This window comes from Podarcis gaigeae (genome assembly GCF_964106915.1).
Source record: "Podarcis gaigeae genome assembly, chromosome: 8".
NCBI lineage: Eukaryota > Metazoa > Chordata > Lepidosauria > Squamata > Lacertidae > Podarcis > Podarcis gaigeae.
Window position 1 is genome coordinate 66,877,928 of NC_139684.1, and position 27,767 is coordinate 66,905,694.

Consider the following 27,767-nt stretch of genomic DNA (forward strand, 5'->3'; position numbering starts at 1 on the left):
CGTGCACAGCAGTTTGCAACTGGAGCCTAGGCTTTTCTCCGGAGTCATAAAATTGGGATGCTGCCCCAAATTCCCTCACAGGAAATTACAATGCAAACTCCTGTGATTTTACAGGTCAATGGGTGTTGCAAACAGATTTTTCTTTTCCTGAAGCAAATTAACATGGATATGAGCACTAAGCTTCTGTTAGTTTTCCAGAAGTGACTTTTACATCTTGTGAAATACCACATAAACCTTGGAAATTATCAGATAAGGAAACTTTGGGGAAACAGAATAAAGTGCTGTCTGAGTGCAGCCCTAAACGGATGTTATAAGAATTTTAAGGTCTTATAAATACAAAATAGATGTTCATAAATGTACCAAGCAAACACATACAAATATGTAAACCACATGTCAAACCCAAAGAAAAGTCCTGAAACCATTTTCTCTCCCAAAATGACCTCAAATATTTCTCTGCAAGGTTGAAGGAAATGGGAAATCTCCTCATTGTCTCTTTCACAAATCCTGTCTTAAGGGCTCATTTAAGATATGAATAGGGTGTGAGCCTGTGACCTGTGACTTGGATTTAAGAACTGAGTAGTTATCATAACTGCGGGAGGCAGTGGAAGACAGAAGTGCCTGGTGTGCTCTGGTCCATGGGGTCACAAAGAGTTGGACACGACTAAATGACTAAACAACAAGAAGTTATCACAACAAGAATGGTCAGGATGCCCAGGTAATCCAATCAGGTAACCTGGCAGACAAGAAGAAACAACACACCCAGATTTCCGCCCCTTCTCTGATGTATTTAGGGGGTGGTCTTGGGCTACACCCCTTCTGTGATGTATGTATGATGTTTCTGGGGGTGGTCTTGGACTCCAGGGTGGGCAATTTAAAATGTCTATATAAGGGTTTGTGCGCATGGCTTGGGGTCCCTCCCCCTCCTGAGGGGGGGAGCACCCTGTTGCAACAGCTTTAATAAAGATCAGCTGCTTTGCTTCTCAACATTTTCTGGTTGGTATATGTTTTCTCGTACCGATAAGAGAACCTACAAAAGGACTCTATATGGGCTCTTGGGTACCCCATAAGGGAAAAAGAGCAGTTTTTTTCTCATAACACAGACAAACCACTCCATACAAACAAACAAAAGAAGTCCAGTGAGGAATAATTCATGTTTTATAGGCCCTGTTTTAAAACAGCTGCATTGGTTGCCAATTCATTTCCGGCCCAATTCAAGGTGCTCCCATTAGTGTTTAAAGCCTGAAACCAGTGGCTCCCAAACTCCTCCTGCCATGGACCACTTAGAAATTGCTAAGGGTCTTGGCAGACCACTTAATGATTTTTCTGCATGTTGTAGCAGTTGTAATGAGCTGGGCTAGATGATGTATAGTTTTTAATTGTACTTTTATTGCTTTTTTATTTCTTATATTGTATGTATCTTACTGAGTTTACAGTTTGAATTCCACAGAATTCATATTGCAGCCACAATAAAATAAAATACAGTATGAGAAATAAAAGAAGCAATAAAAATGCAATTAAAAATCAATATGAATATTTAATGGGGACGTGCCACAGACCACCTGAATGAGCCCTGAGGACCACTACTGCTCTGTGGACCACAGACTGGGAGCCCCTGTACTCTAGGACTTAGGCCCCAAATATCTGAAAGTGGACATTTTCTGTAGCAACTCCTAGGTTGTGAAATTCCCTCCCCACAGAGGTGTGCCTGGTACCTTCATTACATAGTTCCCCATTGTATGCTGAAGACACACCTCTTTTTACCCTGGCCTTCATACCCAATATATTTTTTCCATGGCCCACCCTATTCCTGTGACTGTAATTTGTCCTAAACTGCTTTTGCTACTCAGCTTTAAACTGTGGCATCCCTCCCTGAGACCTTGTGGTGAAGGTCAGGATAAGAAATCAAATTAATTATAGCCACCCTCACCATCACGCTCTGCAGCCACAGAATATTGACTGTTAGTGTACATTACCCCAGGAAGGAAATAAATAAAAAACAATGATAATAAATGCATTTAAAGATTTGAAGGTTCTCAAACCAGAATCGCTAGAGATAGCAATCTGACTGTGGTTGTCTACAATCTAATGGTGGCAACTTTGGGAGCCCCAGCATTGCCCTTCACAGCAGTCTCCTCCCAACCTCCCAATCCTTGCTCAGCAATAAACACAAGCTTGCCTTGTACAAAATGCCATCACTCAACACAGCCTCCCACACCAGATCGTTGTGAGGATGAGATAAAAACGGTGTTTTCTCTTTCTCAGAAGAGTTCTGAGAAATTGCAAGGAAACAGATGTAACAGTTGATCAAGAACCTATCGCTCTTCATTTGGCAGGCATGAAACCCATAGGTCCATTTCTAAGGTAACTTCACACATGATGCAAATGCACTGGCAAGCACACCCAGATGATAATACGTTTGCATTTCAATGTTTTTTAAGGTGCATACTTTAAACCTCTTGTTTGAAGTGACCCCTATGACAGGGTTGGCAAGACCTGAGACATGCAGAATCTACTTTGTTATCAGAACTCTAAAATTAACAACTGGAGCCAGGACACACACACACAAAGACACACGCTATGAATTAAATAATTCAGAACCCAGAACTCTCTTCTGAATCCCTGAACTGAAGTGAGATCACAGTACTCTTGACACACACAAAATCCACTCTGAATTCATTTCAGCAGTACATTTTAGGGGAGTAATGCTCTTGTTGACATTGTTAATTGGGGTTCAGAAATCCAGTAGATCCAACTGTGCCCTCGTACACCCTTGGAGACGCCCACATACCCAGTGGAACTGTGAATCAACAATTCCATGCACCAATGGGAAAAAAGTCAGGCACCTCCAGAAAAGGGGTTATAAGTTGTATGTGTCTATTTAACACTGGATAGCCATTCACACTTGAGTGCAAAAGCAAACTGAGATTAGCAGTGGATAGCTGACCCAAGTTGCGCTTGTGCAGCAGGAACTACAGAAAGTTGCCATGGTGCATGTCTAAGAGGTGGAGCTGCAAATCAGCATGAATATCACCCCTGCCTGCCGTGAGCTTATACGGTGGCCTTAGGCAAGCCAATCTTTAACATGGAGAGGTAATAGTTGCCCTCCGACTGCAGAGGTGAAGGGAAGGACATGGCATTGCCAGTCCAATTGGAAATGTTTCATAAACAGTGTGGTGTCTCCAATGTTAAGTCCCAATCAGAACAGAGCTACAGAAATCAACAGGCACAACGGGTCTACTCTGATCCGAGCTTAGTTGGATACAACCAAGGCTTTTTTTTTTCATCCAGAACTCAGTTCCGGCACCTCTCAGGTAGGAGCCACTGCCATTCCAGGAGAATGAGGGAGGTGTTCATGGTGTGTTCCAGCACCTCTTTTTCTAGAAAAACAGCACTGGATACAACCCAGTCTACATATCCATTAACTGAGTATCAGTATGGTGTCATGGTTAGAATAGGATAGCCCCACACTCCCTTGAAGGCACTGAGTGAGCAGCCTAATCTACTCCATGGGGTTGCTCTATGATAAATGGGTGAGAGAGGAAGAACCTGGTATAACCATAATAATCCAGTTAGCCTTTGGTTTCTGTTTTAAATTTTAATGCAAAAAATGAACAAACAAAAAAACAAATGGCACTCCACCCAGGCCCCAAAGTATTGTATTCTTACTGCTGGCTTTAGAAATTTCTGTCAAACAGATTCCCCCAAAGTCTTCTCATTTTTCCAATTTTTAAGAAATGAACCAAGTGGGAAGGGGGGGGGGAATCCCTTTTCACTCCTTCCCCTTAAGGAAACAAGAGGGAGGGAGGGAGGGAGGGACCAGGCAGTCACATTGCTGAAGTGATGTGCCAGGCTAGAATTCTGTTGACCTATTTCTCAAAGTGTTAGGAACACCAAACATGCATACACACACACACACACACACACACACACACGTATATATATATATATTTATCTAGTAAGCTTGGTATGGTTCCCAGCATGCAGAGTAAGCAGCAGGTATACTTGGCCTGCTGAGCCCACAGCAACAGCACAACCCACATTTGATACATCCAGGACGACAATCCAATACTCAAAAGGGCAGGTGGTGCTTGGGTGCTATGTCTGATTTGTGTGTGCATGTGCGTGTGCGTGCAAGGTTTAAGCAATTCTTGAAAGTTTCGTAACTGCACCTATTGAAAATAAAAACCACCAGGGAAGGTTTGAAAAGAGAGAGCTGAGAATCCAGTTCTAGGAGCCACAAAAGGGCAAAAACAGTTCAAGGGTGTGAGCTGCTTCAGAAAGATGAAGACAATTAAACAAAAAACAAAAAACGTCAGCATCTGAGTGAAGGGGACTGTGGTCTCTCAAATCGGGATGAGGTGGGGGGGTTGCAATTTCTTTTTCTCCCCCTCTCTGCAAAAATCAAAAGTCTAGCACAGTTGATAAGGTAACACAGAATGTAATTTCTTACGGTGGTTGAGGGCTGAGGAATAAGTAAGGATCCCATTTCCCCACAATCACTCTCATCCATTAGTCAGATGCATTTCGGGTACCCGGCTTCATTAATTTCTAAGACAAAACAACTGAAGTGTAAACAAGGTGTAGACAAAGTGTCTTTTTCAAAACTGGGTCTATGGGCTGTAATCACACACTGTGCGATCTCGGTAACAGCAGGGGCTTGTTTTCCTTCTGTGGGAGTGCTTAGGATTAGGCAGAATAATAAGTTTCCTTTCCCTTCCCCCTTCAGTAAAAATGGACGCTGTTCTCTCCCATGTGAAAATCTTTGTTTTCCTTTAATATCCTATGGGAACTTACCTGAAAGGCTGTAAAAAAGGAAAGAAAAAAGGGAGGCAAAACAAATAAACCATCGATGAACCCCAAAGCAACATTACAATCTGGCTTCTTGGCTAGTCCTCCAAGACCACAATCTCTACGTTGTGGACCTGATGCTGGTGCTCATCGACCTCAGCCACCACCTTCTCCTCAGTCCTCAGTTCTGTTCCCAGAATCACAGCTTTAGCCCCGGATTCCTCCGACTCAGCTTCCGGATCAGGTGCCGGGTCTATTTCTATGATGGTCTGTCCTTCGTCTGAAGTGCCCTCGACAGCCTGGAGAGTAGAGGTCAGGCCAGACTCCATGGCCACCAGTTCCACAGGATTCACCACTGTGGCCACATTGGCAAGGGTGCTGCTGTCCTGCATGGCAGCTGAACTCAGCAGGGCCAAGCTGGAAGACGGGTGAAGGGTCACCGTGTCGGAGGAGCTGGTCTTGGAGGAAGAGACCATCGTGGCGTAGCGGAACAACTGTGAGCCTGACGGCAAAGTATGGACAGTCACTGGGCTGGAGCCCTGGCTGATGGTTGCCATTGGAATGTTGCTCACAGAGAACTGCTGCCCCATGGGTGCAATGGTGATGGGCGAAATCACTGTGAACTGAGGCTGCTGGATGGGGGCGGAAGGGCTCAGGACGGTGGCCGAGGCTGGACGCTGCAGCCGGGGCCTCTTAGGCGGCTTGGGAGTGCTGACGGGCATGAGGACCACGTTCTGAACAGTCTGGGACTTTAGCTTCTGATCCTTGGCAAACTTCTTCTGCTCCTCCAGCTGGCGGTCCAGGTCTGCAAGGAAAAATTAAGTTACACAGTCAAGCGGGAGAAACCTTTGAGAAGCTGCCAAGAATACAGGGGCTCCTCAAAGCGCCAATACGGGGGGGGGGGGGGAGAGTGAGAAAAACAGATTATTTTTGCAAGAGTAGCAAAGCAGCTTCTTGGCAGGGAAAGAGTTTTCAGCCACTTCTGCTGCTCCCCATCAAAAGGATGGAAAGGTGGGCGGAACAGATTGTCTCTGCAGACAAATCCAATTCTTTCAGGGAACAAAAATGGGAAGGGGGTGGGAGGGGGGAAATGACAGCCAAGAATCTCCCTCGCTAAATACTAACCTCCCAAGAACAACGCCATGGAGGGCAGGCAACAAGCTATTCAAATGAAAGATGCATCATGTGTTAAATATTCAAGCCTACAACATGTATTTAAACCATCAAAAGTGTCCTCAAACATTAGAAAACTGTGGGATGAGGCTATCATACTTGCGTACAGAAATCCAGAGCATTGGTATGCAATTCATACCTTCTGGCAAGAAATGGAAATCCATACACAGCTAATACTAACCCTACCAATAATCTTAAATTTAAAAAGTCACTGTACACAATAGTTATCAAAGGAAGTGGAACACACATATGCACACATGCCAAAACATCATTGGTATTAGGTAGAGAAATGGTGCTTTAACTTATGGAAAAACTAGGTATGAATGCAATTAAAATGCACATTTTAAGAATGCCAGTACTCTTTTGTTTGTAATTTTATTTGTGTGTCGCTTTTCTACAAAAAAAGAAGCCCAAATTAGCTCATGACAAAGAAAACAGGAACGCATTTCAAAATCAAACCATACAGGAACAATTCTTTAATAACATGATACAACAAGACAATCAAATATAACAACATACAAACCCCCCACCAACATTTTAGCATTGTAAATATAGCAAAAGTATATTAACAACATCCAAAAGCCAAAATAATAAGTGAGCTTGGTCTAAGAAAAGCCCCTCCCATGATGTTGCTCACAATCTCTCTCCTAGAGCAGCTTGTAGACTTCTGAAGGCAAGGGGTAGGATAGCCGGAAACACCCCACCCATATTATCCTCTCTGTGTGTGGGTGTTACTGTGTCAGGACTTTAGGGACCAAGGAAAGGGAGTCACAGTAACAACAAAAGTCCTCTAACTTCTATTTAAATAGCAAGGGAAGCCACCATTGGCATCAAAGGGAGCTTTCTTCCAAATGCAAAGAGCAGGTAAGATGAGAGAGAGAGAGAGAGAGAGAGAGAGAGAGAGAGAGTGTAACCATAAAAGGGGAAATGGTTAAAAACTCCCCACAGTCCAGACCCTGCTCAGCATCTCCCATGACTGCTTTTTGCATTTTTAAAAAAATGATTGTGGGAAATATAGTAAGAAAGGGAGGGACTCAGAATGGCAATAGATGTTAACTATTTTGAGCCAATTCACTGCCAGGACCTCTTACTGTTGGAAGCCTAAATCCTGGGTCCTTGTGGACCTACGGAACTGCCCTATACAAAGTCGGATCATTGGTTCACCTGACTCAGTATTGTCCATCGTGACTTTCCCAACACCTGCTACCTGAGCATTTACCGAAGTTGCCAAAGATTGAGCTTGGGATTTTTTTTTTTTTGCATGTAGAACATGTGTTCTACCACTAAGACCTGGATCTTCCTGAAAAAGGCTACAGCCTTGCTCCATAACTTACTGTAGCGGGGGCTACTTCTACCACTACAACGACTACTGGGGCATTGCTTCAAGAAGAAAGGAGAGGGCTGTCTTGCAAATGCAAGTTGCTGTTATTTTTTAAAAATGACAAGGCTAAAAATAGCACTCCTGGGCCGAAACTGTATAGCAGGGAATCACACTGTCCTCACAGAATATTTGAAAAGGAAAAAAAAAACAAGTTTACAAAACGATACAGGCATTGGAGAACACTGGCGACATCAACGGAATACGGGAATCCGAACACTTTAGCAGAAGAAGGGCAATCTTGAGAATAGTTGACTAGGCTGTGAGGCAAAGTGAACAACAAAAGCACATTTATTGCACAGTGAGAGGATAGATTTAGAACATCCCAAGAAATGTGCTCCCAGTCATTAACATACCTGCCAGAGTATAAAGAACCTGTTCTTCTCCCTGCTCCGTTTGACTCTTCCTATTGTCCAGCACTCTCTTGACAGTGTCCATCAGGCCAAAAGTGTGAGCAACATTATTTAGGACAGCAGCATCTACAGAAAAACTTCCATGGGTTATTGTCTAGTTTTCTAAATGGAATCCAACATCCAGACAGACAGAGAGAGAGCACCTCATCACAAAGAGCTTGAACCTCTTCACCAGTACTGCATTACCTAATGCTTCTGCAGCTAACACAATTGATCTTGAATGAAGAACAGAGGTCGTTTACATCATCTTCATTTTGAATATTAATAAATACAGTGCAATGGGTCAAGATTTACATCAGAAGGAAATCAAAATCAAAAGCCATGAAAAGTTCCTCTTGACAGTTCCTCTCACAAGAACCGCACATGGAAAACTGTTGTTTTGGGATGTCAAAGCATCTCTGCTGGCATTTAACATTGGCAGTGAGATCCTTGGATATTTGATTAGAAGCAGAAAATAGGCCTTTGAGGATTAGGCCAGAAGTCTCCTTAAGAGCGTCAGAAGAGTCCTGGTGAATCAACTAAAGGCCTATCTACTCTAGCAATTTGTTTTCCACAGTGGCCAGCCAGATGACTATGGGATACGAGGGCAATCGTATATCCCACTGTTGTTTCCCAGTGACTGCAAGTCAGTGGCATGCTTGTGCAAATGCAAGTGAGAGCTATTTCAACCATCCATGCATCCCATCCACATCTGGCCCATTTACAGCACAATCTGATACAGTGGAACTTTGGTTCCTGAATGGCTTAGTTGACAAACAAATCGGCTCCCAAACGCCGCAAACCCGGAAGTAAGTGTTCTGGTTTGCAAATATTTTTCGGAAGCCGAACGTCTGTTTTGGCTGTTGGCATTGTTTCCGGGGCCAATCAGCCAATCAATCAGCCAAACGTTTTCAAAGTCGAACAGACTTCCAGAGCAGATTGAGTTTGAGAACCAAGGCACCACTGTATAGATTTACTCAGAAGTAACTCCCATTGTGTTCCCTAGTTTAGAACTGCAACCTATAAAAGAAAATCCTGCGCAGTACCCTTATAACGATCAGTTGGCACGGAAAAGCTCCTGTTCTATTTCATTTGGTCAATGTAAGAACTATTATTCAATTAGAGCTTGTTTTCTCTTCCCTCCTCATCTCTTTTTCCTTTTGTGTTATGTATACCTGTGGGCAGGGACTGGTTGAATTGACTATTGCTATTATGTAAACTGCTGTGGAGGTTTCATTGGGGAAAGAAATCGTTTTAATTAAAATAATAATAAACAAAACAAAACCCAGGCATCTCAAAGCAAATCCCCATGTTACATTTTTATGCATGCTGGTTCGCATGCTGTGTGTTAGTGACAAAGAAATCAGTTACATTTAGCATACACACTCTCTTTCTGTGTGTCTAACCTAGCGCGTTGCAAGGATAAAACAGAAGCAGGAGAAACATGTATGCCACCCTGAGCTCCCTTATGGAAGAGTAGGATAAAACACAGTAATCCATCAAGCCAACTAATTACTGTATTGTACTGGAGACTTTTCTCTTATGGCTAATGTAGCCCTGAAAAGGCAACCACAGCAACTAGAAGGACAGAGAAAGGACTTTTACATCACTGACCCCCAAACCTCCAATGGCCTTCACCAAGAGGTCTGAAAGCCAAGAGCTGCTTATGCCCACCTTCCCGATTCCGCCATCAAGACTCTTATGAACTGCATAGAGTATTCTAGTAGCTTTAGGGGGGAAATGATTTAGGAAACAGAATGTTTTCGCTTGTTGCCCTGTTTTACTATAGAAACCACTTGAGAGAACTTTTTTTGTTGAAAAGACAAACATAAATATTCTAAAGTAATTATTTTCCCCATCCCAAGTGGTCAGTACCTGGTCATGGTACTTCCCAGATAAGCTCGCTTGGCATTGATGTTGATGTGTATTTGGCATAAGTTGAAGACTGTATTTACTTTTATTTGCTTGGCCATTCCAACATGTTTTATGGCTGGTAACAACACAGTACTATGCATGTCTGCCGAGAACTAAGCCCCATTCAGTTCCCCACTAGGGTGGTTTACGGGATCGCAACATTAGTATTGTTTTACAGCCATTCTGGATTTTAGTGAGTTTTGCTGTGGCTTCTGCAGTTTTCAATGGTTGTATGGAATGATAATCATACTCAGAACAAACTCACTGAAATGAATAGGTATGACTAACTTAAATGAATGTACTGTGAGTGGAACTCAGCTGAATAAAACTCATTCTTAAGTTTCAAACCATACACCGCCCTGGGAGTCCTGTTACTGAAGGGAGGATTATAATCTGACTTATTAAATACAGTGCACAGCTACACGTCACAAAGATAAAAAGAGCATGAAAGTCTATCCCACTGGTAGTCATTTCATATTGACATGGAGACTGCTGACCTCCTACCCACCGGTAACCTGGAAGGGTGACTGGCCAAGCCTCTCCTGAACACCTCTCAGCACCTCTTCTATCTCCTTCTGAATGTTGCAGACAACTTCTTCCATCAACCCCACATCAGCGATTCCTTTCCAGAACATCAGTGTGTCCTCTGGCACAAGGGAAGAGAAAGATTTGGAAGGAAGGATCAGTTGGCAATTGCACTGCAAAGCTATACTGGCAATCACGCCAAGACCAGCAAAACATTGTATAGCAGGAGGCATCTCTGGAAACTGGCTTCTAAGGCTGCAAAGCTGCACACATTTCCATGGAAGCACGTGCTGCTAAATTTAATGGGGCTTAGTCATGAATAGGCTTGCATAGAACTGTGCTGTAAAACTAGCCATCAGGGCACTCACCCTGCAAAAAATAATAATCAAATTCAACTCTGAATACAGAGAGCAGTACTAGGGAATTCCATGTTGCTATAAAAGCTACATTTCATGACTTCTAGAAGTTTGTTTTACATCCCATCACACCCTGCCCCCAAACCATTGCAAAGCCTTTAAAGAACAGCAATTGTAGCAGCTAAAGCAGCAGCATTAATATCTGAGCACTTGGAAGTGTGCATTTTACATCTGCATTCCTCCCATGTGTCTTCACCAGCATCCCAAAATCTGTTCATCTTGCTGTGTGTCCTTTTTCTTTAATTCTCACCCATCTTGGACACACTGTCAGGTTGAAAAGCAGCATATATTTCACATAAAGCAATATATGCAAATCTGGGTTCTTTTTGTTGCTTGAACAGTATGTTCTAAATAAGACAAATGAAGCCATCCTTGTTGCGGAGGTGTTGGATATTTTTAAAAATACCAAATCACAGGGCATTACACATGGACTGTGCTGGACTTGGAAGTATTAGACCAGCCTGTTGTTTTGGACCTCCAGCCTGGATTAAAGAAATTCATGGAGGATAAGACTGTCAATGGCGCCTCCAGTTGCAGAGCCAGTATGCTACTGAATACTAGCTGTTAGGAGGAGGAGCGAGAGAGGACTAAAAAAAAACCTGATGATTTGCACAATTAAACAGTCACCAAGATCGAAAGCAGAGCTTTCCAAATTTTAGCACCAATTAGCATATGGCGCCTCAGTTTCCAAAAGGGGAGGGGGGCAGATTTTTCAAACTCAGTACTGCAGGCAGTTCACACATTTAGGTACAAGCCATCAAGCAAGGAGGCACTGCTGAGCAATGTGCATGCCTGTATGAACCAGCCAATAATTGAAATACAGTGGTACCTCGGGTTAAGTACTTAATTCGTTCCGGAGGTCCGTTCTTAACCTGAAACTGTTCTTAACCTGAAGCACCACTTTAGCTAATCGGGCCTACTGCTGCTGCCGCGCCGCCAAAGCATGATTTATGTTCTCATCCTAAAGCAAAGTTCTTAACCTGAGGTAATATTTCTGGATTAGCGGAGTCTGTAACCTGAAGCGTATGTAATCTGAAGCGTATGTAACCCGAGGTACCACTGTAGTGTCCAAAGCCGCCTCTAGCTGACAGCTGATGTGTCGCCATCTACAACAGGTTTGGGGAATCTTTGGCCTTCCAGATGTTCCTGGACTACAATTCCCATCATGCTTGGCCACTGGCCACATTGGCTGGGGCTGGAATCCAGGACCAGCTGGAGGGCCGTGGGTTCTCCATCCCTGATCTGCGGCCATGAAAATGATCTTCAGGTCAGCTCTCTGCTAACCCCACTTCTTCCCTTCCAAAAAACCCCCCTCTCCATGTTTACTATAAAACGATCTCACACAGCTCACCATCCTATCCATCAGACCCCACCTGCGAAAAACTCACTTAACAACTCAATATTCAAATCAGAATTTTGGAAATTCAAATGTTGAATATGGGGGTGGGGGGAGCCGCATGGGTTTTGAAGTGTGGAGTTTTACATGCAAGTTCGATTTTTAAAACATGGGTGAAATGTCCTGCCCTCTTGCAAAAAAATAAATAAATCTCTAATATCAACTTTATGTTTTAGTGTTCAGTTGTAAAAAAGAGGTTTTGAATTTGTTAATTTATGGTTTTATAAAATTTCTCGTTAGTCACCTTGAGATATGTTTTAAATAAATAAAATTACAAACATAGCTCTTTGCAGCATTTTGCTGCCTGAAGGTGGGGAGGGGGAGCCAGGCAGGTGGGCTGCTAAGCCGTTCAGGCAAACAGCAGAGACATACCTGAAATCTCCTCTGGGTCCTTCTTGATTCCCTCCTCAGTTGCCATGGTGACTGCTGCTGTCAGAGCACGGTTCCATTCAATCCCTTCCTCCACACTCTCCTCAGAAACTGTAATTTGAGTGATGCTTCCTGCAGAAGGGAGGATACAATTGAAGATGCTTCACTGCCCAGGCTGTCACTGTAGCTTCCCCCTACACACACACACACACACACACACACACACACACACACGACCACCCTGATTCCTAATACATGGATTGAACTAAGCAAAGTAAAAAACCAAGGGCCAGTTTAAAGACCAATAACGACAGCAGCTGACAAAACCACAATACCCTTGTTGTATATTCCAAGCATCAGCCATGCAGATACTGAGTGGGTGTAATTGTCTTTTAAACTATGTCCACTTTGGGTAAACAATTGGGGGGGGGGGAGTTTCCATGTGGAAGCCATAATGGGCTGGTTAAGGGGGGGAAACAAACTTATCCAGAAGCAACAGTGTAATGAGGGAAGCCAGATCATATTCCCATGCTCACTGAGCACACCTGCAGGCTCTTCGATGTTCTTACGCATGGGCATAATTTTTTCACGTGACCTACATGCGTATAACTGTCATGTACAGGCCTGAGCTGCACAAGCCAATATTTCACATATAGTCCAGGAGGTGACCTATGCATGTGTGATTTTACATGTGTTTCCCCTATCCAACTGGAAGAAGGAACCATCTATCTCTGGCCTTGAGATGAGACAAAGATGACAGAAGGCAAGGCTCACTTATTGGCCCAGGCCATGGTCAACCAGATTCATGGAAGGAAGGGACCATGATGTGCTCTAACGTCCCAAAATGCAATAGGATCAAGATCTCAGTTGCACCACCATCAACGAGCAAGGCACTGAATTAACAAAAAGTGTAAAGGAAAAAGTAAATCTATGGGAACAAAAGGAATTTCAACAAATAGTAGATTCTCAGGTACAGCTGGAGTGAGATGTTATGGGTTTGTTTTGGTTTTGTTCTTGTTTTTATTACATATTTTATATTTTTACATTGTGAACTATCCACAGATGAAGGATGGTACACAAATTCAGTAAATGCATAAATAGCTTTTATGTGCTCATCAAGCAATGGAGGATTATGATAAGAAAAATAGTCAAATATTTGTGTGTATGTGCGTGTAATGCCTACAGACTTATATTAAGTGGCTTGGGCACAGTTTTATGGTAATGTCTGAATTTGAGAGACATGGGTTTAAAGGTTGGCAACTGGGGCTTTATGATTAACATACTATTTCTTACCCATCCCAAGCCTTTGAGATGAGATGAGCTACAAGTCAAAATGAAATAAATACATTTCAAAAGGAACCAAGGTATTTGACTCCACATAGGCAAAACAAGCTAAATGTTTGAAATGTAATCACAGGACAGCTGATTATTCTTTTTCTTATTTTATTTTACACATTTGGTGGAAGTGAAAGACAATTCACATTTTTGGTATACACTCAGGGGCATGAGTAATGTGCCATTTTGCAACTGCACAACACAATGGCATGATTTAGTATTGGGCAAATTGTTCTGCATGCTGAGAATCTAATCTTTCTTTCTTTCTTTCTTGCAAGATTCTAGTCCATATCGATGCACTTGTAAGTGTGTGGGCAACATTCGGTGACATTTCAGAAGCTAGCAGGTAATCCAAACAGGATGTCCAGTGGTCAGGGGTAGGGCTTCACTGCTCTGCTTGGCATTTTGCTCCTTTTTACAACTAGGAGAAGCAAAGTAAATTAAGCAAATATATGGAATTACAAGCAAATTTGCATGATTTATTTAAAAAAATTAGCTTGTACTGGCACAGCATTTTGGCTATGTTGGTGAAAACATTCTTTTTTAAAAAAATTTGATGCAAAATGAATAAACCCAGGTACTGTGCATAATATGTACCAGCTGCGGACTGAATCAGAATCAGATTGATTTAATGCATTTTTTAAAAGCTTCAGTTCCACCCACAGATAAAGACTTTGAAGCTAATCTTCTAACTGCAGCAAAAAAAAAAAAGGAAAAAAGAGGAAATGGAAAAGTTTCTCTCACTAACATGACTAAAAGTTGACTAAAAGGTTGGCGAAATATCATAATCTTGTTCGTATGAAATAAGGAATGCAAATTAAATGAAAAAACCCTTTCTTAGAATTTGTATTACAAAGGAACTCATGCCATGTACTGTACGTGGCACTCTAAAAAACAACAACCCTTTTCCCTTCCTTTCTTTTTGAAGCTGCAATTGTTGCCACCCATAGCATGAACAGTAGTAAGGCTCCAGAGAGTATGAATTTGCCAGAAGAAAGCCTGAATGGTTTAGCTGTAAAATACACCATTCTGCACATTTTTAAGAACCAAAAATAAGGGGGAGGATTCAGCACACTGAGAAGAAGGTTCTCAGTTGTCTATACACTTAAAAATTGTTTCCTGGAACCATAGAAATTCCCATTCATTTGTCAAGTGTTTCTCAAAGAAAGAGAAAAACAGTTCAGAATTCATTAAAAACAGAGAGATCCAGCAGTGGGTAGAGCAGGCGGGGGGTAGGTCCTCAACAGATAAATCATTATGATTTCCCCAAGGATAGGAAATTCAGAAGGTCTACTACTTTCGCCCTATTCCCACTTTACTGTTCTGTCACTGGGGTCCCTCCCAGGCAAAGTAAATCTCATAGGGAAAGGGAGTAGGAAGAAAACTGTTTTTGCGTTAGCTCATTAAGAGAAGACAGGATGAAAAGGAAATGGTAGACAGCAGTGCCCCATGGCAGGAATGAATTCTACTCCTGTTCACCTGTTCCCTACCGTCAGCGGAGGTGGGAGTCTGTACCAGGCTTTGCTGCCCTGGCACCGGTGCCCTGGCACTGCTGATCAGGAGGTCAAACTTGGTGCTGCGACAGGTGTTTGTGCAAACCTTGTCATGCTGGTAGAAGTCAATTTGCCCAGAATCCATCATCTTTCTGCAAAGAGAATTGGGGGGGGGGGGGAGAAGAGATCGTGGGAAATGAACCTTCTGTTTGGATTCTTGCCTGAAATCCTCAAGGCAAAAAGATGAAGCATTTTTGGCATGGTGCATTTTTAGAGGCACTCAGGGCCCTGTGGTACTGGGCACTTTTGCAGTCACACAGAACAATGCCAGAACTTGGTATTGGATGCATTGCTCAGCATGCTTCTTTCTTGTAAATTTTACCTGGTGTAATTTTTAGAGTATTGGTTAGAGCAGTGTTTTTCATCTGGTGTATTGGTTAGAGCAGTGTTTTTCAACCACTGTTCCGCGGCACACTAGTGTGCCGCGAGATGTTGCCTGGTGTGCCGTGGGAAAAACTGAAAAATTTGAAAGATTAAAAAAAAAGTCACATTTTCGCCCACTAGGCGGGCGCCAGACTGTGTCCACCCTATTTTCCATCCGTCCTGGGTGGGGATCAGATCGGATGGGATCGGATGAGAGCGGACAGCCGGTTCACTCTCATCTGATTCCCCATAGAGAGCAGCGGGGCTCTGACATCTCCCTCTCCGCACACAGTGCGGAGAGGGAGCTGTCATCCGACGGCTCAGCAGGGATCAGAGGATCGATCACCGCTGAGCAGAGAACGGTCCGCAACATTTTTGTTTGCCATTAAAGAAAAAAATATTAAACATTTTCTAATGGTGGTGTGCCACGTGATTTTTTTCATGAAACAAGTGTGCCTTTGCCCAAAAAAGGTTGAAAAACACTGGGTTAGAGCATCAGACTAGGACCTGAGAGACCAGGGTTCAAATCCCCACTCAGTCATGGGTGACCCTGGGCTAGTCACTGTCTCAACTTAACCTACTTCACAGGGTTGTTGTACAGATAAGAGGAGGTGGAAAAGCAAGTACAGCACCTTGCAGTCCTTGAAGGAAAGGTGGTATATACATGCAATTAATTAATTAGCAAAGAAAGGTTAGAAAAGTTTGTGGGCAAAATCTCAGAAGCCAATCGGGAAGCTGAGCAGGCCTTTCTGTGCCCATCATAGCTCTTTGCCCTCTTTTATAACTGCAAGAAACAGACTAAACAAATCACAAATTTGCAAGATATATGTATTTATTTCTCAAATAGATATTTATCCCACCTTTCAGGGTATATAACTGTGATTTATAAAAGTTGAAGAATTCAGATTTTGTGGGGACAACCCCATAGCAAAAGCTCTAATAAAAAGGTAAAGGTAAAGCTCTAATATGGTTATGTGCTCCACACACACATTTAGTCCAGGAAGGACTGTTTCTGGGATTCAGCTGCTTTCTGACTCATCACCAAAGCAAGCCAACCCAGAATTACCACTGGCATTGGTGAGAAAGAATGGCAACTCCATGAACAGCCCCCCTTTTGTGGCAGGGGACACTGCCGTTGAGTCAGCTGTCGGTAGGAAGGACTTGGCAGCAACAGTACCCTTGATATCCTGATCCAGACACTGTTATCAACCCCAGATTTAGTCTAGTGTGGGGGGGCTGCCATGGAGCGATTGCTCTTTGTTCCATTACTGAGGCCAAGGTATTTGGAATCTCAGTAGACATCAAGTCCAGGGTATCATGGTCAGAGGAAATGCTCATTTGATAGAGACTGCATGTCCAAACACAGCCCATGCTATGAAAAAAAAGTGCTAATTATTGGCCACTCTCTCCATTTTTATTGTTCATATTTCTGCCCTAGGACACTCTTCCGGCGTTCTTTGAGGGAACATGCAATTGCCAAAAAGGATTCAATCCTATCTTAAACATTTGTTATCTCAAAGTGCACCATGCCAAACCCACAGCACCACTTTTAACCAACAAATGAAAGATGGGAACTTAAATGGGGGCGGGAGGAATACTGCACAGAAAATTATGCTTTCGGTGGAAGGCTGCTACAGTGGCAGAAGGCTATTACCTCAGCATGATTCCTCCCAGGCGAATGGCTCTCTTCCAGTCCTTCAGGGTAGATTTGCCAGCCAGATGAACAAAATGCTTTGGGCTGATAAGTTGATCATTGAACTAACAAAGAGAAAGAAGAGGGTAAATGGGAGACACTCTGTCTCATAAGCCATCTCCAAGTCAGCACATCAGCCGCCATCAATCACAGGTGGACATTGATCAAATCACACCAGGAACTAGTGAGCTTAGTTTTCACATCTAGAGAGAGAAAGGGCCAACAGGGCTTCCTTTATCCCAGTATCCTATCTCAGGCCAGTGGCCTATCTAGTCCAGCATCCTACTCACACGGTGGCCAAGCTGATGCCTGTGGGAAACCCACAAGCAGGACTGGTATTCAGAAGCATGCTGCCTTGATTGTGGAGGCAGAGCATAGCCATCATGGCGAGTAGCCATTCATAGCCTGGTCCTCCATGAATTTGTACAATCATCTTTCAAAGCCATCCAAACTGGTGGCCATCACTGCCTCCTGCAAGTTCCACAGTTTAACTTGCACTGCATGAAAAAAGTAGTATATTCTCTCTTGGTACCCTCTCTTACACTAATATATTAAATGATGCAAGGCCATCTTTCTGCTCTTCTCTCTGCAATGATCAGATACAAGGGAGAACAGGCGGGATACTGTATCTTTAATACCGCTTTCTTCATCCTATATGACAAACAGCATTGCAAAAATTTCATCTCCAACACTGCTATTACAGGTTCACCAGGCTTAATCAGGACCAGAGGGAAATGCTTTGAATGCCAATTGCTGGGAAACAAGAGTAGGAGAGTTGGGAGGGATTGTCACTACTTCCGGGTCGGAGCCATCGCCGAATGGCGGGCTCCCTCCGAGCTCCGGAGGGAGCCGGCTTGGCAGGGGCTGGGTCCTACCGCACCGGCGATGCGGGGACCCTTAAAAACCACGGCCAGAGTGAGGCCGTGGACATGGAGACTCGGCTGGCACCGTTAGCGCTCTCCCGACTCGTGAAGGAGCCTTTTTAAAGGCTACGGATTGGGTGCCGGGGAGAAGCGTGGTGCTTTGAGTTCTCTGCTATCCCTGCCGAGCGCAGCCGCATGCCATCCGGCGGAGAGCGCTGACTTCTTCTATTGAAAATTCGGCTCTAAAGAAGAACCCGTGAGTAATTGGAATATGGACTAAAAAAAAAAGGGGATAAATTTTTAAAATTCGGAGCGAACGGGGGAGGCGGAAAAAAGGAAGTCAGCCCACCCCTAAATTGTAGAAGAGCCAAAACAAAGGACTGGACAACTAAGATCGAGTGTAACCTTATCTTGCCGAATCAGCAACTTCGCGAGGGAAAATTATAAGATTGAGCTGGAGGAGAAAAGTGGAATTGTTTTAAAAAAAGCAACCCCCCCGGAATCCCTGGAGCGATTCGTGAAACTGCCTGGAGAAAAGCGATGGAGGTTTTGACAGCTGTCAAAGAGCTGTCAAAAAGGAAGATTAAAATAGAGACTTTGTTACGAGGACTTTGCCGGTTATATTTGTTATAAATTGAATATAAACTGTTTTAAATATCGGTCAACAAGCTACTTGGTCTGGTGGATGTGATTCTGGAAGGGAACTTTGTTACTGCAATCCACCTAGAGGAGCCGAGGGATATTGCATGTGTTTTTCACAGGAAATCTGAACAGTTGAATGGAACTTTTAATCTCCTGGGAAACTGCAGGAATGGAACATTATTTTGTCTACAGAGGTCTACACACTACAGGAAACAATGGAACTATTTGTTGGAAAATGAAAGGAACATGATGCAATGCTTTGCTCCATGAATAACAAGCCTCTGCAGAGACACTAGAAACTTTTGGAAAAAGAACATTTCTGTGGGAGAACAGAGAAATAAAAAGGAGGAGAATGATTGACAAGAACAAGGAAATAACAAGAACTGGACAGAACTGGGGGAACATTTGGGATATTCAGGTTTGACAAGCTTATGGATACAAAATTGGAGTTTTTACTCCTGGATATAAAAACCTGGATAGAAGAAATGGGCCCTTATTTGATAGACTCCTTCTACGATTGGACATCCGTAATTAAAGACTGGCAAAGAACCTGAGGGACATAGTGTAATGTGGGAACTCCAGGAAGATATTAGAAGTGGAGGGATAGGTGAAACGCAAAGGGGAAAGAGGGGAGGGAAAATTGGAATCCAAAGGCTGTAAAATTACTATTCATATTTATCTTATTTCCATCTGTACTATGTTTGAAAGGGGGAAACTCGTGGAAGGGTATAGATCGATCTTAGGGGATGAGAATTTGGATAAATTGGGTTATTGATGAAGAGTGTAATTTGGGGATAAGAACTTGTTGAATTTAATTGCTTATTTGGAAGATTTGGAACACAAGAGGGGGTAGGGAGGGGAAGTCCTAGTTATTGGCAAAAAGTTTATAGATTGGATTTAATTTGTTTTGATTTGTTTTAATTTGGAAAACCTTAATAAAAATTATTATTAAAAAAAAAAAAAGAGAGTTGGGAGGGATTGTGCCCTCGCATTTCGCTTGTGGCCTTCCCAGAAGCATCAGGCTGCCCATGGCAGAAAACAGGATGCTGAGCTAGACAGGGCTTAGGTCTGGTCCCACAGGGCTCTTGTGCTCTGTCATTCTTTCCACCTGATCACCTCTGTTTTTATTTGCCTTCAGAAACAAAGCAAAACATCCCAGGCAATAAGAAACGAAGACAGTGGCAATGACACTACAGTGGTACCTCGGGTTAAGTACTTAATTCGTTCCAGAGGTCCGTTCTTAACCTGAAACTGTTCTTAACCTGAAGCACCACTTTAGCTATGGGGCCTCCTGCTGCCGCCACGCCGCCAGAGCTCGTTTTCTGTTCTCATCCTGAAGCATTATTTCTGGGTTAGTGGAGTCTTTAGCCTGAAGTGCATGTAACCTGAAGCGTATGTAACCTGAGGTATCACTGTACTATGAATTGCCTTAGGCCAGGGCACAACTCACTTGTGAGCCCCAACACTTGCCTCAAAATACGGCATCTCCTCCTTCAAGACTGAGGTCAAGATGCCCTGCATTCCTATTCTGCCTCAGGTGTGTGGTTATAGAGAAGTTGTGAGGCCTCCCCTTCCAAGTCATTTCCATAGGCACCTCCTGCCATTGCTTCAGGATCCAATTATGCTACTGCCCTGATAAGCTGCAGGGCTGGCTTACAGGAAACGGAAAAGAAGAATCAGCATACTAAAGCAATTTCAAGTCTCACTGGAATCGCAACTGGGTCCATCGCTGGATTAATTGGACTGAGTGTTCTGGTTCCCATTGGTCAGCATTGTGGCATACCAGAGAATCAGCAGACGTGGTAGGCATGCTAAGTGGGCCAGCTCAGCTATTCATCTACTTCCCACCACTGACCAGTTGGTGTGATGTGCTTTCTCTAATGTTGGGTTAGAAACTGGGCCCCTTTTACCATTACCTCCATCCAGACTTACATTCTAGACTTTTCACATTTGTCTTTCAAGGCTTTATCACAAAATGTATGGATCGTAGTGACCAATGGAGCACCTTCAGCATTCCATATTCTCTTTTCCCAACACTGCTACAAGATGGCCCCTGCCAGTTCCCTATAAGCTGGGGCATACAATTACTGGCTGAAGCCAACTACCCAGCATAAACAGGTTGGAGGCAAAAGAGAGGCTAATGAATAACATGGTTCAAACTTCCCAAGCCCTTACATGTGCCCCAGGTGGGATTTCCATAACAAGAATCCTGCTGAGTCAGATTAGAAGTCCACCTAGTCCAGCATCCTTTTCCTACAGTGGCCTCCAGAAAGCCTACAAGCAAGATTCTGCCTCCTGAACTGATAGTGCTAACACTAGGAAATGTGCACACACACAGTCCCACTATCCAAACATAGTACGTTAGGTGGGTGTCCACATAACGAGTTGGCGATTTTCATTTATTCCAATGGGGAAATTTTTAATGTGTTCCCGACCACAGAATTTTGACCCCCAAACTATGAAAAAAAACTGTAAAAACCCTCCAAAACCTTACAAAAGGCAAACAAGGAAGGAAACAAAATGCTTTCTTATTTATCCAATCTCTCCCCCTCCCCTCCCTCATGGTTTCTGTTGAAACAGCTGTCGCAGACCAGCAAAACACAAAAAAATTAAAGCTTGCTTAAGGCTGGTTATTTGCTTACAGTACTACACATTAGGTCCAGCTATTTGGATATCTGAATCTGCAGCGTGTATAGTGAGGCTTGGGTCCTAATTCCTTATATTCAGATAATTCTGTATAATGAACATTTGGAAAGTGGGGCCTGCATGTACTTCAAATAATCCTCCTATGGAAATTCCAGTGAAACTAGAAAATAATAAATAAATGAGAACAGTTATGTCAAAAAAACAAGCAACAGAGAACGGGGGAGGTGGGGGGGAGCTGGCAAGGACAGTTTTACTGTGCTGTTACCTTGACACATTTGACATTGATTCCTGGGCAAACAAATTTCTTCCAGAGCAGAATGGCTTTGCTCTCTCCACAGGTGATGGGGTAGGCAATCTCAATTTCTTCATTTGTTTCGATGGTGCTGGGGTCTGTTGGTAGAAGCAGGCGAAAATAAGAGACAATTCCTCTGCAAAGCACATGCCATTTATATAAATATACGCTGCTGCCTTATATCAAGTCAGGCTACTGCTTCATCAGTGAGCAGCAACGACACTCCAAGATCTCAAGCAGACATTTTCCCCGGCTTGCTTACCAGATATCCTTTTACCTGGAGATGTACAGATTGAACCCGAGACCTGCTACATATAAAGTACGTGCTCTACCACTGAGCAACAGCCCCTTCCTTAAAGGGAGAGGCAAGTGTTTGGCTCACTTAACCAAATGCACCAAGCTATGGTCACACAAACCGGAGTGTGCTGCACTCAAAGAAAACATCGAGCTATGGTTTGATGCTAACTAGAAGTAAAGGCTACTCTTCTCACCTTCCATGCAAAGGGGAAAGGGATGGCATGATCATGGTTAACCATGACTTATCATTACATCTGAATGGAGTCTCTGCCTACATTAACCATAATTGCTTCTATAAGACCTTCCTTGAACTGGTTTTGAACAACATAGCACTCTTATTACTACTCTTGGGGCCCTAACTTCATATCCACCCAACCATGGGAGTAGAAGAACCTTGGTACACAAAAACCGCAAATTATGCTCCATGACAACTCTGTTGAAATGGTGTCAATGCATCATATTGCCACAGAGGAAACTTACCAATGCCTTCTTCAAGCTTGTGTATGGTGTGCGTTTCCACGGCCACTACAGCTGTACTGGTCTCAGAGCTCTCTTGATAAACCCTGCTGTGAAAGTACCCACTGGTAAGCGCATTATGTAAAGCACAGAAATGATTTTAGAGCTTTGCATAGCTTGAAACCAGAGAATCTGAAGGAAAACTTGCCTCCATAATCAGCCTGCTCAAATGCCAATATCACCACCCGAGGCCTTTCTTGGTGAGTCAAGTAAAATGGAGTTAGTTTATAAACTAACTTTCTCTTCCCAACCTCAGCCCCTAAATCATAGACTGGGGGGGGGGGGGACGGACCTGCAAATACATGTCCTCTATCCAGCTGTGAAATTAAAGCTCAAAATTGCATCCCAACAACATACTGGTATTCCCCTAGCATTTTCAGAACTATTTTGGAGGCATGAGATCTAGAAACTTTTAGTTGAAATTCTCTCTTGCACGCAACTGCCTTCCTTTATGTCTACTGTGTGGACTTACATCTCAACAATTCTAAATGCTGCATCCAAGACTGAATTTTACACAGACTCACAGAAACACGCCTAGCTGATGACTTGCCAACTTACCCTTGTGGCACTGGCTGCAGTTGTAATATCACCTGAGTTTTGGTATCTTCTGGGTTTCCCCCTTCATTTCCTTCAGTTGGCACAACGACAACATCTCCTACAGGGATGCTTACTTCAGCATTTGCCATTTGCCCACATGAAGTCCAAGAGAATGGAAGACAAGTGTGCTGTAGCAAGAAATAAGAAGGTGACTTTGGTGTTTTGTTGCAAGGACAAACAAGTTATCATCTCTGGCCAAATAACGAAAGAGATTTTTTCTAGCACAACCATAACATGTCACAAGTGACCACATGCACTACCACTTGTAGCAACAGCTCATAAAAATCACATTTGAGTTGCTCAGTTAATCTTTAGGTCACTGAAGTCCTGGGAAGGGGAAAGTGCCAAGGCTTTACTGGCTGCACAGGCTTGCCCAAAGTTTTTTTCTTTTTCTTTTATATATATTTTCTAATACAAGTACATCTAAAAACTGCAGAAAGCATTCATCACCTTATTCAGAGACATGCCCCTTTCTCTCAAACTGGTGCAATATGGTCAGATGCAAACAAAGACAGGGAGCCTGCATTTTTGCCAGCTGTGTAGAATGAATTTCAGCAGGTATATCTTGCAAGACAACTATAAAAGATGCAGGAGTCCTATCCTCTTCTGGAAGGACCACATTTTTATCTTGCTGCAGAACTAGCAAATTTATTCAACCACTTCATTGATTAAGGGCTGCAATCCTACATACAATTTTTTGGAGTAAAGTCCTTTAAACTCAACATGACTCACTCACATGCATAGGATTTCTCTATCAGATTTATTTAATTAAGCAAAAGTCATAGCAAGCTGTGAGCCATTCCACGTGCCGTAAAGACAGAAAGTAACACTCCTACGATTCCTCCCACAGAGGTCTTCAAAATTATATTATGGGGCAATGAGAGCATAGGGAACACAGACACTCCAATGAGCGGTTCAAGATTCAAGAGATTATATATGCCTGTGCTTTCTCTCTGTCCCCTCTCTGAATCACATGAAAGGGTTCAGCCAAAGCGAACATCAGTGTCCAAAACTGAAGCCCCAAAATGTTTGATTTTTGTGTACATCTGTGATTTTTATTTGGTTTAAAGTTGCATTACTTGTGTTGTGCTGTAACCTGCCCTGGAACCTTAAACTGAAAAATGAGCAATAAATATTAAAGCAATAATGTTAATAATAATGCTGCATTGGTCTTCAACAGATCACAGGCTGCACTGCAACTCTGCTATGGTACAGCTAAACAGTCAAAATAAAGAAATGATTGCTCCCTAAAATGCGTGTTTGGCTGAAAGGTAGGTAGGTACCAGGTTTGAAATGTTAAAAGGCTACTGCTATAGTGATCATGAGTCAGGCTAGGGAAGACAGGAGATGCAGGCTATCTGGGCAGGAGCCCACCACCACCATTCCATGTTGCTAAAAACTATGCTCCATTAACTTCATTTTCAAAAAATAGCATACCCTCCATCCATTGAAAAGCCAATATGGCTCCCCCCACAAATGGTTGATATTACAAAAATGCAGTTGTCTGACAATATTAATATTACAATGCAAAATGTACTTCAGCGCCTATCATGTGTGAAATGGCAGGCTTTGTTCAACATGTTGCCTTAGTTTTCATGCACTTTAGAGGAAGTTTCACAGAAATCAGTGGGACTTATTTCTGAGTGGACACTTATAGGATTGCCCCACACAGTTCTAAAGACCCTGAAGAAGACAACACTAGGAACATTATTTTAAGAAGTCATCAACAAAACGCAAACACAGTATTTTTTACAGAGACCGGTAACAAAAAATAGGGACCGTCCCTGATAACTATAAAGACTTGTGTAGCTTGGTTTATTGTCACAGGCAGAGTACATACCATATACACTGATATCACATTCAAAGCACATTTCCCCCATCAAATAATTATGGCCACTGTAGTTTAATCCTCAAAGGAACAAATTCCCTGCAATCCTTAACAAACTACAGTGGCCAAAATTCTTTGAGGCAGAAAATGGGTTTTGAATGTGCTTTAAAAGTACAGTGTATATATATTCTTAAAAAACTGTCCATCTAGCTCAACAGTGTTTGCTCTGACTGGCAGTGGTTATTCAGGGTCCCAGCTAGAGGGTCCTTCCCCATCCCACCTCACCAGCTACCAGCTATTTTCAACTGAGGAATATGGTTCCTCCCTATTAAATTTTTGTAGTATGTGGCTCTTATTGATAGAAGAGTATCTGTTCCATTATTCATTTGGCTTGGGAAGACACAGAAATCAAAGCTTTTTCTTTTTTTTTCTTTTTTGGCATTAGGATCATAGGAATAGCCCTCAGGGGTCTGACAAACTGTCCATTTGGTCGGTTATCTTATTTCCATGTCACGATACCTCTGGGAAGTCCACAAATGGGATATGAGCCAGCAGGCATCTACTTTTGGGCTTCCCTATCAACATACTTTTTAACTTGGAGACATACTACCATTGAGCCGAAAGTTGCATATAGCCAGCATGCCTCATAGCTGTTGATAAACCCATCCTCAATGAATTTTAAAATAATCTGAGCTAGTGGTGGTCACCCCATCTTGTAGAAATGAAGTCCACAAATTAGGCACTTTTGTCTGTTAATATACAGGGATGAAGGAGTAGATCTGGAAGTTAATTGTTGACAACCAAGTTCAGTAAACAATTTATTAAAGGTACTATGCATATTTACTGAAAAGTTCACTGATTTGAAGTGATCACAATACTTGCAGCCTTCCTAGACTCGGAAGTCCTACTGAATAGCGTTTACATCCAGGTAATTATACAGCAGACCACAGCTGCAGTTTCAGGTTGATTCGAATAAATAATGATAAGTAGAGTCATAGGCACTGATTATGTTTGACAATTCAGAATGCCTAGCTGCTTATTATTATGGGTAAAGGGTGTGCTTTCAATGTTGAGATAGTCCATGAAATCATATTTCTGCCTTTATCCTTCCCATCTCCTTCAAGCAGTTAAGTTAATGTTTGCTCTTTCACAATCCTCTCTTCTTCAGGTGAAAAAAACCCTGCTTTCTTCCACCACCAATTTTCCATAATCACATAGCCCATAAATTGAAGCCATAATGAAATGATGAGACAAACACTCTGGGTACCGGGAAACAGGCTTTTAAAGGATTGGGATTCCAGCTGGCATATATCTTTGAGATAAATTGCACATTCACCAGAACTGCAGTCTACATCGAGGTCATCGGAGGAATAATTTTGTACCCATTGGCATCGCTACGTCATTGGCATAAAAAAAAGGATTGCACATTTTATGGTTTTTATTGATATCTAATCCAGGAATCACAACTACCCTTTAATTATTATTTATCTTTTACAAATGAAAGCCATTTCTTGCCTACACACCCACCCCGTGGATCTTATTACATCAAAACTATTTAAGGAATAGGAGCTAAAGCAAGGGGATACTTCTCCAATGATGCTGTTTGAACCCATGATTTCCTCTTCAACACAAACTACACAAGCAGCATGTTTTAAAGTTAAGTTAGGGGCCGCCACCACATTCTGTGGGAGCAAGTTTCATATATCGTTTATGATTTGCAGAGGTATTTCCGTTATATACGTGGAAGGACAGTTGTTTTATGCTGCTCTTTGCTATAACTGAAATAAATAAATAATAAACCCAGCGCTAAAAGGCTTTTCCAGAACTTTATTCTATTAACTTTGAGGGGCTTTATAATGTTTTTATTTAAATGCTTAATTCCATCCATGTCTGGCATTCCTCACCTTTTTAGAGGGTTTCAGTTTCTTGAGGGACACATTATTTCTTTATTAAGAGCCTCAGGACATGAAGCTTCTCCCTCAAAACAAATAAATAAAAAAACGTGCAGCTATATCAGTAATATATTGACTCTGCTGAAAGGCGCTGCCGTCCAGTTCAGGAAAGCAATTTTAAAAATTTTATTTTTTAAGAAAAAGGTGGCAATTTCAGCAGCTGAAGTGATCCTTTTCCCACCATTGGTCACTTCGCCTCTGACCAGAGCATCTCAGCTCAGTATTATTATTGTCGTCGGCGGCGTCATTATTATTATTATTACTATTTTAAAAACCCCAACCCCTGCCCCCAAAGTGCCTGAGGGAAACCTTAGAGCGCAGCTTCCGCTCCGCGCCCATTTTCCCTGCCCTCGAAGCCCCCTCACAGGCCCTCAAGATGGGGAAAGAAAGTGGGCGGGGATCCCCGGAGGAGAGGTGTGGCCTCTCCGCGGCCACGCCCACTACCACCACCTCCCTCTCGCTCCAGGCCAGCGGACGACGCACCAGCAGCCTCCTCCTCCTTCCCCCCTCCCTCCCTCTCTCCCTCCTTCCCCCCTCCCCTCCTCCCGCAGTGGCGCGGCGACGTCCGCTCTCCCGGCGGCGGCACGTACGGCGGCGGTGGCCGTGCGCAACTCTAGGCGCAGCCCCCCTCCCTCGTCCCTACGCACTCTGCGTCCCGTCCTGGTCCCTCCCGGCTCCCGTAGCGCGGCGGTGGCGGCAGCAACGTCGCTCTCTGCTCCCTCCCCCCCTTACCGTCTCCGAGCGGCCGAGTCCGGGGCTGTTAAGCAGTGGGGGGGGGAGGGTGAGTAGAAGGAAGGAGCGAGCATGCGCAGGAGTCTCCACGACTCGGCCGCCAGCAC

At 43.2% G+C, this 27,767-nt stretch overlaps 1 protein-coding gene across 5 annotated transcripts; it reads right to left on the minus strand.

The window, feature by feature from the left end:
* Positions 1-3,569: 3,569 nt before the first annotated feature.
* Positions 3,570-27,767, minus strand: GMEB1 (glucocorticoid modulatory element binding protein 1). 5 transcript variants are annotated; one of them, XM_083750826.1, is made up of 11 exons: positions 27,661-27,695; positions 26,881-26,954; positions 23,110-23,276; positions 22,516-22,601; positions 21,712-21,836; positions 17,257-17,360; positions 15,177-15,331; positions 12,355-12,483; positions 10,154-10,291; positions 7,696-7,818; positions 3,570-5,593 (listed from the first exon to the last, which is right to left on the minus strand). In XM_083750826.1, the coding sequence occupies exons 3-11, from the start codon at positions 23,235-23,237 to the stop codon at positions 4,887-4,889; spliced, it is 1,695 nt and encodes a 564-aa protein (XP_083606952.1). In that variant the 5' UTR covers positions 23,238-23,276; positions 26,881-26,954; positions 27,661-27,695; the 3' UTR covers positions 3,570-4,886. The 5 variants fall into 5 exon arrangements, with proteins under 5 accessions (XP_083606952.1, XP_083606954.1, XP_083606950.1 ...); XM_083750828.1 differs by lacking the exon at positions 26,881-26,954 and having other exon boundaries at positions 22,516-22,598; positions 27,661-27,767; XM_083750824.1 differs by lacking the exon at positions 26,881-26,954 and having other exon boundaries at positions 27,661-27,767.